This window comes from Copadichromis virginalis, linkage group LG7, assembly GCF_057382275.1.
Source record: "Copadichromis virginalis isolate Kocher_CV1m ecotype Utaka linkage group LG7, C_Virginalis_male_GT1.1, whole genome shotgun sequence".
Lineage (NCBI taxonomy): Eukaryota > Metazoa > Chordata > Actinopteri > Cichliformes > Cichlidae > Copadichromis > Copadichromis virginalis.
The window spans coordinates 15188708-15199889 of record NC_140624.1 but is presented as its reverse complement, the minus strand read 5'-3'; the positions used below and the strand labels follow the sequence as shown (position 1 = coordinate 15199889).

At 39.5% G+C, this 11182-nt stretch overlaps 1 protein-coding gene across 1 annotated transcript in view; it reads left to right on the top strand.

Annotated features, from left to right (window-relative positions):
• LOC146704710 (uncharacterized) overlaps positions 1 to 5708 on the top strand; it is a 29356-nt gene extending 23648 nt beyond the window's left edge. The window contains exons 29-45 of the mRNA XM_085465304.1: positions 87 to 261; positions 346 to 593; positions 771 to 954; positions 1040 to 1235; positions 1316 to 1500; positions 1661 to 1730; positions 2504 to 2604; positions 2742 to 2773; positions 2894 to 3071; positions 3181 to 3285; positions 4266 to 4306; positions 4400 to 4516; positions 4612 to 4710; positions 4823 to 4951; positions 5035 to 5074; positions 5154 to 5271; positions 5364 to 5708. Of these exons, the coding sequence (XP_085321430.1) occupies positions 87 to 261; positions 346 to 593; positions 771 to 954; positions 1040 to 1235; positions 1316 to 1500; positions 1661 to 1730; positions 2504 to 2604; positions 2742 to 2773; positions 2894 to 3071; positions 3181 to 3285; positions 4266 to 4306; positions 4400 to 4516; positions 4612 to 4710; positions 4823 to 4951; positions 5035 to 5074; positions 5154 to 5271; positions 5364 to 5574 (2229 nt within the window). The 3' untranslated portion in view covers positions 5575 to 5708. The remainder of the gene's footprint in view (positions 1 to 86; positions 262 to 345; positions 594 to 770; positions 955 to 1039; positions 1236 to 1315; positions 1501 to 1660; positions 1731 to 2503; positions 2605 to 2741; positions 2774 to 2893; positions 3072 to 3180; positions 3286 to 4265; positions 4307 to 4399; positions 4517 to 4611; positions 4711 to 4822; positions 4952 to 5034; positions 5075 to 5153; positions 5272 to 5363) is intronic.
• The last annotated feature ends 5474 nt before the right edge of the window (positions 5709 to 11182 follow it).

Sequence of the window (11182 nt, the reverse complement as noted above, 5' to 3'; positions counted from 1 at the left end):
GTTGTATTGTTTTCTAATATGTACATAGCATACCCTTCTGAACCAGACCTAGCTAAGATACTTGACTTTTTCTCCCTCTATGCCAGGATAAAGGGCTTTATCATCTTGGGAACTGCAATATGGCAAAATGCATAGGCTACAATAAATTTGAAATAGTCCCAAATAAATGTCCACCTATTAAGGATATAACTTGTACCAATGAAAAAAACCCAGTTCTTATCTATGATGAGTTCCAGTGCTGTCAACACTACGTTTGTGACTGTAAGTTTTACTGTGGTTAAAATATTTTTCCATTTACTTTATTAAAAGTACATTTTAGATTTTAAACCTTTTCTATCTTTTCAGGTGAATGTCAAGGATGGGGAGATCCACATTACATTACCTTTGATGGCTTTTACTACAGTTATCAAGGAAGCTGTACTTATGTTTTAATGGAAGAAATTGTAGCAAAGCATCACTTAAAGGTTTACATTGATAACGTGTTGTGTGATCCTGCTTTACACGTTTCCTGTCCTCGATCTATAATTATTTCCTATGGATCCCATGTTTTCAATTTGACAAACCATAACCTAAGTGGAAGAGCAGATTTGGAGGTAAAACAAGGCACTCCAATGATTCACAGTTATTGCGTTGATATTTCTTTTCTTACACAGCATTTATTTGTATTTCTCTAAAGGATTCAAAGATATAAGGGAACCAAATAGAAAAGCTAGATGTTGTTTTAGAGTATATATTGTAATTTATTACCATTTCACTTTTTTGTTTTGTAGGCACTGGAGCATCAAGTACGTCTGAAACTACCTTATTTTCAGGATGACATTAGGATCATGAATTCAGGCTTGGACTTAGTTTTGGAGATCACTTTACTAGAAGTGGTCATTACATTTGGAAGGACTGGTTTCAGTATTAATCTTCCATATAAATATTTTGGCAAAAACACCCAAGGTCATTGTGGTAAGAGCTCCTTCTTAAGTAGCCACATTGCTTAATCCGTGGTTTCAGGCAAACAAAAATATTACATTTTTATGATTACTGTCAGGAACATGCAACAATAACAAGACTGATGACTGCATGTTGCCTGGAGGTCAGCTGGTGAAAGATTGTTCAGTGATGGCTGACCACTGGACTGCAAAAGAAATTGGCCGACGCAACTGTACTGTACCACCTCCACCTCTACCTCCACCTCCACCTCCACATTCATGCAACGACTCCATGTGTGAGCTGCTTAAGAGCAGGTAGACATTATTTAGCAGTTTATTTCCATACTGTTTGTATTTAAGACACAATAGCTTCATTTTTGTCTTTTTTTTTACAGTCTCTTTGCAGAGTGCCATCCTATTATCTCTCCAGAAAATTTTTACAGAGGTTGCATTTTTGATTGCCTCAATCTTAACAAAACAGAAGTTCTATGTACGAGTTTGCAGATTTATGCATCAGCCTGTGCTCAGGCTGGCATTTGCATTTACTGGAGGAACCACACCAAAACAAAAAAGTGGTGTGGTAAGCAAGTTTGCATTATTTCATTGTAAATGTTGGGATTGTTGGAGGTAATATTTTTTTTAATCTTATGGCAATTAGCACACAAACAGACTACCATACATGTTATACAATAAAATGTATGTATGTTTTTATTGTTTTTTTTTTTATATTTCATGGACAGACAGTGCCTGCCCATCAGAAAAGGTTTATAAAAATTGTGGTCCTGCAAATCAGCCAACCTGTGAAAACAAGTAAGTTATAATGGAAAAGGCTTTAATTGAGTACCCAAGCATTTCCTTAGACTATGGTCATAGCAGGCAGTACAAATTTATTTAAGAAGCAATTATAGAGTGTCCTATAGATGTGTTTCTTAGGGGAAAAGATTTAAACAGTAAATAAAACAAACACGACTTTGTAACCTATACAGCTTTAAAACAATTTGGATAAGGTTAATGAATATATCTTTATTACTGTTGTCATAGTGCTTGTAGATCATAGGTGCACAGGGCAGAGCCAGGTCTCCAGGTCTCCACTACAAAACTACAAACAGGATACACTTATTACAAGTATTGTTATTACTAAAGGAGTTAGTGATGTTTTCTTAATAACTCACTTCTCCTCACACAACTGAGCAAAAACTGCACTCTACCACCACATGTTTTTTTTTTTAATTTACCCATTTATCCATTGTTAAAGTAGTTTAAATTCAAAGTGTCCATCAGTTTTCGAACAGACATCCAGGTTTAGTCTTCCAATAGTGTATCTTTTGTTCTATTTGACACACTTACTTGTTTGCATTTCATATTACCACTATTACTGAATTATTTGTCTTGTGGTACAGTCATTAACGTAACATTTTGCACTGACTGGGTAACAAGGGCCAGTAGATCAGACGTTTACTGGCCCTGTTTTTTTTTACTGGACCACAAAAAATATGTAAAAAGAAATATTAATAACACGACAACTGCAATATTTTAGCAACTTAAAAGGCATAATGCTCTTTTTCGATGGTTGAATATTTTAGTCCTTATGAACCCACCATGAACTTCACTACTGAGGGATGCTTTTGTCCTGAAGGAATGATACTTTTCAGCAAACACTCCAACATATGTGTGAAAACATGTGGTAAGTGTGGCATAATTGCCCAAGTTTTACCATTTTTGTGAATGTGCAATATTCTGATGCTTTTGATCTGTGTGGGGGTGTGGAGGAAAACTTGAAACATAAGAAATTGCTATACTTAAATACTTGTGCTTTAACAGGATGTCTTGATACTAACGGTAATTCACGTGAGGTGAGCAAAGTCTTCTGTTAAAATCCTAACCTGTATTTTTTAACCGCAAGAGACAGTCATCAAATAGTAAATTAAATGTCCTTAGAAAGTAAACCACAGTAATATGTTTTTTTTTTTCAGTTCAATGAAAGATTTGAGCTAAAATGTCAGTACTGCACGTGTGAAGAATCTACAAAGAGTGTGTCTTGCAAGCCTAAGCAGTGCCCAAAACCAAAAATTACAGAATGCTCTGATGATGGATTTTTCCTCATCAACCAAACTGATCCATCAGACCCATGCTGCTCTATCCCTGTTTGCCGTAAGACTTGTAGCATCAAGGCATACATTTATGTTTAATTTGTTAGTTATTTTTGGTTGATGTTAATTCTTGAACGTGGCTCTTAATAATTGTTTAATCATCTTCACAGAGTGTAAACCTAGCAGTTGCCAAAACATACACAGGACCTGTTCAATTGGAGAAACCCCAGTTGTTACTGTTCCTGAGGGAAAATGCTGTTCAAAACTGACGTGTGGTAAGTAGGGAGTCTGTGTGACCAGCTGACTAATTGCTATTGCTATTGTCACTAGTCAGTACAAGACATACTAATCATTTAATGGAATTGTTTTACATTTTAATTGAAACCCAATTCCTTTAAATTTTTGTTTACAACAATGGAGGGAACTAGGCTTTCTCCAAAGATTGATGGACATTCCCTTAGCAATAGGGTGGGGAGTTCAATTATTTGTGAGGGGTTCAGAGTAAAGCCCCCACTCCTCCACAAAATAGTAAAAGAAGCCAGTTGAGGTGGGTGTCTCTTGGGTGAGTTGTTGCAACCAGGAATTTTCTACTGTAAGGAGGCCCTGGCATAAACACAGGACAATGCTGTCTCTTGGCTGGCCTGATCAACTAATCTCAGATAAGCTGGAGGAGGTGACAGCTCTGGACATTCCCCTGCTTAACTACCACCTACATGACCCAATTTCAGATAATAAGAAGAAAATGTATGGATGAGTTATCATTTTGTTATTTTAGATTTTAACTTTTATTTAAATGAATGACATTTATTGTCATGAATTTTTGAAGAGCGTACATCGTTCATATTGCACAGCACAATACACAACACTGTAAGTTGCAGTTTATTAGGTTTTTTTGGATGTTAATTTGTCTTATGTTAATAATAGATGAACATTTTGTTTTAAAGTGTTTTTACATCTTATTTAACATCAGCTTATTTTAGTTGTTTTTCTTCTTCGTTGTCCAGAGTATAACCTGCAATGTTGTTAACACATGATGTAAGGTGTTGCACAGTTAAGCACATGATTCATTAATGAAGAATGTGATTAGTGGTTTCAAATGCTTTGTTTAATGAGGTTTTGACATTTGACACAATTGTTCTCAAATTTGGGTTGATATCTTAGTGTTTCTTAGTTTTAGACTAGTCAGCTAGTCAAATTTTTAATGGTAACATTAGCATTGTCACTTATCGTAATATTCTTTTTTACTTTTTCCCAGTACCTAAAAAGGTTTGTGTTCACAATGAGACTGAATATCAGGTAAAGAAGAAGCATGTGATTTGTTATCTTTTTAGTCTTTAAGGATTTCTGCTTCACATAATTCTGTACGACTATTTTCTGTTTATCTGCTAGCCTGGTTCTTCAGTTCCTGGGTCTGTATGTCAGGATTGCACCTGCGTGGCTGAACAAAATTCTAATGTATTCAAAGTAATTTGTAAGGATCAGGAATGTAACAAAACTTGTGATATGGTAAGGAAACCCCAGTTTAAACAAAAGCACTGTAGATGAAGCCTTATTGTATTGCACTTGGCAACCAAAATGTGCCCCCTCTCTTTATCTATCAGGGATATGAATATGTGAAAACTGATTCAGATGAATGCTGCGGGAAGTGTGAGCAAACACACTGTGTTGTCAATATTAACGGAGCCAAGCAACTCTTGTCTGTAAGTTGGCTGCAAGGCCACATGCTTATGTTTATTAGTCTAAACCAGTGATTCCCTGCTTTGTTTTACAAGTGTATGTGTGTGTATATATATCTGTCTCATTTATCTTCAGCAAGGAGAAACCTGGTCACCATCTGAGAATAGGTGTGATGAATATAAATGTGTTAAGAATGGTGAGATCTTAACAATAAGCACTTCACACACAGTCTGCTCAGTATTCAATGAGAGCAACTGCCAACCTGTAAGTATCCCTGTTTTTAATATTTTATCGGAGTGAACAGAAGTTGAACAACTTTTGTTAATGTTGTATATTTTCCTTCCTAGGGCACAATTCAAACTGCAGCAAATGGCTGTTGTAAAATTTGTGAGTATATCATGTTAGTTTGTTTTGGGTTTAAGATACTTAAATTAAAATAGGCTAACTGCGCTTTTTTTATGAAAAGGTTTGGAGAAGCCATGCAAGTTAATGTTCATGAAAATCAATATTACACACAACAATTGTTGGTCTGCCCAGGAGGTAGATATGCCGTATTGTCAAGGATCCTGCAACACTTACACCATGTAAGGATAATATTACATTTACCCTGGAAAGTTTTTAAAAATACTGTTATATAGTTTAAGTATTAATTTAACTCATGTTCTTCTTTATTTAGGTACTCTAAAGCAGCAGCAGCTATGCAGCATTCTTGCTCCTGCTGTAAGGAGACAAGCTACAGCAATCGCACTGTAGACCTGGTCTGCCCAAATGGACACAGTGCCTCCTTCACATACATGTATGTGCAGCAGTGTGGTTGTACCAACACAGAGTGCACCACAGCTGCTGGACATCATATTCGCAGGAAGCGAAGCTTCACACTGCTGTGATAAACCAGTCTGTGTGTGAGGGATGTAGATATGTCCTCCAATATTATTAAAGCAATCATTAAATATCTACAAAATAAATGCCAATATAAGGAGAGCATTTATGAAAATTGATTCAATAAAAAGCATGCAACTCAGTTCAAGTCTCATTGTTTTCAATGTCTGCTTTGAGCTACTTAAACATGTATGACTGTATTTAAACACTATTTGCCATTGGTGATGTTTAAACCTAATACATGCACACAAATGGAATTACAAAGTTAATTTAAATTTTATCAAGCAGGTAGATGAGAGCCCCTCCAAGGACAAAAATGAACTGTCAGGAAGAACAAAGAAGAGCCACACTATATTGCTAAAAGTATTTGGATCATTCACACAGATGAACTTGAGTAACATCCCATTCTTAATCTATAGAATTTAATAAGATGTTGGCCCATCTTTTGCATCTATAACGGCTTCAACTGTTCTGAGAAGGCTTTCTTTAAGGTTTAGGAATGTGTTTATGGAAATTTCTGATCATACTTTCAGAAGTGTATTTGTGAGGTTAGACATTGATGTTGAACAAGAAGGCCTGCCTCACAGTCTCTGATCTAAATCATCCCAAAGGTGTTCTGTCAGGTTGAGGTCAAGACTCTGAGACTCTGCCAGTCTCCCAGGTGCATAAAGGATGATGTACAAAAAGAATAAACAAATAACTTAATTCAAAACAAAACAAAAATCTATTTACAGACCTCAAGTGGCTGAGCCAGCCTACATGTTATCTCACAGACTCCCAGACTCCTTTAATACTCCATTTCTCCTCCCACTAGGCATATTATTCATCCATTCTTCATTTCCTTCACAAAACAATCTTTTTTTTCTCGGCTCATTTCCGCCCATATTTTCGACAATAATCACATTTACACACTTAGCACTTAGTTCCTCCTACACCGAGCGTAGGACGCTGACAGCGGCGACTGCTTCAGCTTCGTCCCAGGCAATGTCGACTGTTCTCAGATCATCCATAAACATTCCATGTGATCTTTGGTCCATGTGATTTTTGGTCGGCCTTGCTTTCGCATGCCTTGGGAGCCATGTAATCTTGGCCGGTTGATAAGGAGGTAGACGTAAATTATGGCCCACGAAGCAAAAGCACCTTTCTGCAACAACATCGGCTAAAGGGCGGTTGCTTGCTCTTTGTAAGACCTCTTCGTAGGTTATTCAGTAAGAAATTCTCAGGATTTACCGAAGGCCGTGTTGTTGACGCACATTCAGGTATCGAGTAATTGCATTTGTTGAGCGCCAGGTTTCACCAGTGTATAGTGCAGTTGGAGTGGCGATAGAGTTCAATAGTCTGATCTTGACCCTAACATTCAGGGAGGTCAAGTTGAAACCATATGGTATTGCTATCAGTGGCTGCATAGATGGTTTTAGCCGCTATGTTTTATGGATGGAGGCTTATACCACAAACAATGACCCTAAATTGATTGCAAGTTATTTTCTGAAAACAGTTTCATGCGTCAATGGATCTCCAGTGAGGTTACGTGCTGACCGAGGTACAGAAAATGGTTGGGTTGAACAAATGCAGATGTTTTTACGGAGAAACCACACAGACAGTTTTGCAGGTGAGAAACGCTTCCTTTACGGAAGAGGTACGGCCAACCAACGTATAGAGGGATGGTGGGCTACCCTACGCAAACAGAGTGCACAATTTTGGATGAACTTATTTCAAACTTTTCAGGATGATGGCCACTTCACAGGGGATTTTTTGGACAAAAGTCTTATCCAATTCTGCTTCCTCAATCTTATTCAGGTAAAAGCATGTGCTCATGCTATGTAATGTCTTAGCTGCATAAATAGAAAATATAAATATGGTTAGAACATTTTTTTTTCTTTAAATTAAATCTGAATTTTATTTCCATTTTAATATGTCTTGATGCATGCTCAATCAGCCAGGTAAGGATTGATTTTTGACAAAACATTTCTCACACTGAAAGCGCTATATCCAGATGAACAGAATCAACTTCCTGAAGAAGATGCCAGCGAGACATCTGAAGTGGTGTTTGTCTCAGAAAGCAGTGGCAGTGATATTAATCCATTGCAAGTGGGGGAAGTCAGGGGTAATTTTGATGAAGTCATCACTGGTTCAGAAATTTTAGATGATCCAGAAATTACTTTTGGTCCACTTTTTGATGCTGAAGAAGATACAGAAGATACATTAGTCTATGAGGGGGTTATTGTCCCCCTCAGTCCACCTAATTCAGATAACGTAATAACAATCACCATACGTCATACTGACACTTTACATGACATGATTACTGCTTTCTCTGATGCAGAGATTTTGAGCAAAACACTGAATGTGAAGTGCATACTTCCAGACAACACAGAAGAACCAGGCACTGGATCAGGAATACTAAGAGATGTACTCACATGCTTCTGGCATGAATTTTATGAGCGATGCACCCTAGGTGCAACAGTTAAAGTGCCATTCATTCGCCATGATTTTCCTGCTGAAAAATGGAAGGCAGTTGGGCGAATACTCTTGAAAGGTTACCAAGAATGTCAGTATTTTCCAAATAAACTTGCAATCCCTTTTCTGGAACAAGTGCTTTTGAGTGGTGTTTACAGTGATCTTAAAGAACACTTTCTACAGTTTGTCAGCAGCCAAGAATGTGATGTTTTGATGGAAGCAGTAAAAAATTTCTCTGCAGTTGACTTGGATGATCTTGTGGAAGTTCTTGACAGCTATGGCTGTAGAAAAAGAATCACTGCTGAGACTCTTCCTACAATCCTTGATGAAATAGCACACAAAGAGCTTGTCCAAAAACCAATGTTTGTTATTGACTGCTGGAGGGAGATCATCTACCCCCATATCTCCCTCAGTCCGGAGGGACTGACCAAGTTATTCTCTGAACTGCAACCAACTTCAAAAAAAGTGTGCCAGCTGCTGAAATTTGCTGTGGATTTGACTCCACAACAAAAAGAAGTGAAAAATCATCTCAAAAGATTCATCAGAGAGCTGGATAACATTAAACTTCAGAACTGTATGTGTTTCTGCACCGGATCTGACCTTATAGTAATGTGGCGAGACGAGGATGGGATATAAAGTAAATACTCTTTGCAGTTTTAAAAAGACAACGCCACCCTGGGAATTTCACCCAGAGAATACTGAAAGTAACACTAAATCACCAGAAAGGCACTTAGGTTCGCTATACTCAGTCCAGAGACGAGGTTCAATGATCAACAAATTCACAATTTATTAATAATTATTTAAAACACCATATAAAAGCACAATCATAAATATTCAAGTACAAATATGCTTAAAAAGGTATTCAGAGCTGAGGCTTACCAGTGGAGGGGCAGGGATGCCACACACAAACTAAAGAAAGAAAACACACCCAAAACACAAGTGCAACAGACTATCACACACACACTCACACTAATAAACTAAACAAGGCAGGTGTGTACACTCAAGGGATCCCACCACCAAGGCACCCTAGTCTCCTCCACGTCAGCACTCCGCATCTGAATAAAAAGAAACAAAGAAAATTTTATTACAACAAACTAATGTGTAGCACCGGGGGATAACCCAACTGCAGGACCACACTGGTGATCTACAGCTAGAAAAAGGGCCTCCCACCAGTGGTGTAACAAAAATCCAAACTACAAATCAAAAGCAATAAAACAACATACAATCTGGATAAAACTCTAAAATCTGGAGCAAACGGAATCACCGTACTGCTCCAACTTGCCGTCCACACGACGATAAGTTAACAGTCAATCAATATGCACGCCAGCTGACTCCGATAACCGGCATGCATATGGCCGTTGTCCACGCCGACGTCCACTGTAAAAGCTGACAGCAGCAGGGAAAGAATTCTCACAACGGGAACAGACGGTAAAAGCACAGCAAGGCAAAACAGCAGCACTTCAGTTCGCGTAGCTTGGCGCAAAACTAAGGCCCACACTTCCTGCGAAACATAATAAATAATTACTATAAAAGAACAATAGAAGGCAGAGAGCGTAACAAAAGTTGATTACGTACCAAATAAGCCGGGTCATAGAATGTAAGCAGAATAGCTCAGAGGAGGCTTCTATAGCTACGACCAGCCGCGATGGAGACTTTAGAGGAGTAACCCACAAACGATCTCTACCACACCGAGGAAGTCAGGTGACCAAAAAGGAGATCACAGGCAAGCAATGCAGAGACACTCAAATGGCCACTATTTATACCAGCGCCCCCTAATGGGCCAGGCTGAAAGTGGGTTGGACCGAGGGATAACATTCATCCTGCCACATTCTACCCCTCCTTCTTGCATCGTCGCCCCGACGATGAATTACAAAGACACCCAGATTAGTCCCAAGGCCTAAAAAAATGCAGAGACAGCATGTACCCTAGGCTCAGAAATAGAGTTAGCAGCCCCTTGTGCCACCTCCCCTGTTGGTCTTGGGAGATGATGGATGTTTGAATGCTGGCCAGCTGTGGACCGGGTTGTTTTTCGCACCACCACATTTCTTGTATCAGAACTCGTAGAGGGAGCAGGAAGAGAGCTAGATGGAACTGGTGCTACACTCGGAGTAACTGTACAAGTGGCTGGGACATCGGAAGTTCGGTCTTCTGGCCGGAGCAACAACTCAGGGCTACTTGGAATCACTGCCACTGGGCTGTAAGATGGTGAAACATTTACTTGAGGAGCTCCTACGCTCAGGAATAACAGGTCACTGTCACTTGATGAGTCATGTCCTGGTTCTGGGGAGGATATTTCTGGGCCACGTGGGCTACTGCTTGGAGCAGGCCCTTCTGATAGTGTGGCTGCCGTTATCACAGCCTTCAACAAGGTACGATGAACATGCTTCACACTGCTAGGATCATCTGCAGGTGCAATGGTATATACTGCCCCACCTCCTTTAGGTGCCTTCAGGATTCTATATACCACGGGTTTCCATCGATCTTGGATTTTACATCTCCCTCTTCCACTCAGATCGCGCAGGAACACCAACTGGCCATTGTTCAATGGTGCCTCTTTCACCTTTTTATCATGGTGCCTCTTTCTGCGGTCGGCAGCCAATTGCAATCGTTCCTTGGCTCCTTCATGTACAACCTGTAGCCGGGCTTGATGCTCCTGAATCCACTCGTGCACATCTCCACTGATGGGGTCCGGTACTCTGCCCAACAGAAAGTCCACTGGCAACCTGGGTTCTTGCCCAAACATCAATAAGAATGGGGTTTCCCCAGTAGCCTGATGGGGAGTGGTATTATAACAGTAGAGTAACTGGGGCAAACATACATTCCAGTCTCTTTTTCTGGATACTGGCAGGGTCCGCAACAAATTGTGCAAAGTCCTATTAAAACGTTCACACTGACCATTTCCAGCCGGATGATAAGGAGTAGTGTGGGACTTCTCGATACCATAAAACCTGCAGAGCTGCTGGATCAGGGAGCTTTCAAAGTTACGACCCTGATCGGAATGGATACGCGCTGGTACACCAAACTTCGAAAACCACTCAGTCACGAGAACCTGGGCCACTGTAGCAGCACATTGGTCACGAGTGGGGACAGCCAATGTATACTTGCTGAAAACATCAGTCATCACCAAAACGTTCTCCAGCCCATTCCGGGAAGGTTCGAGCA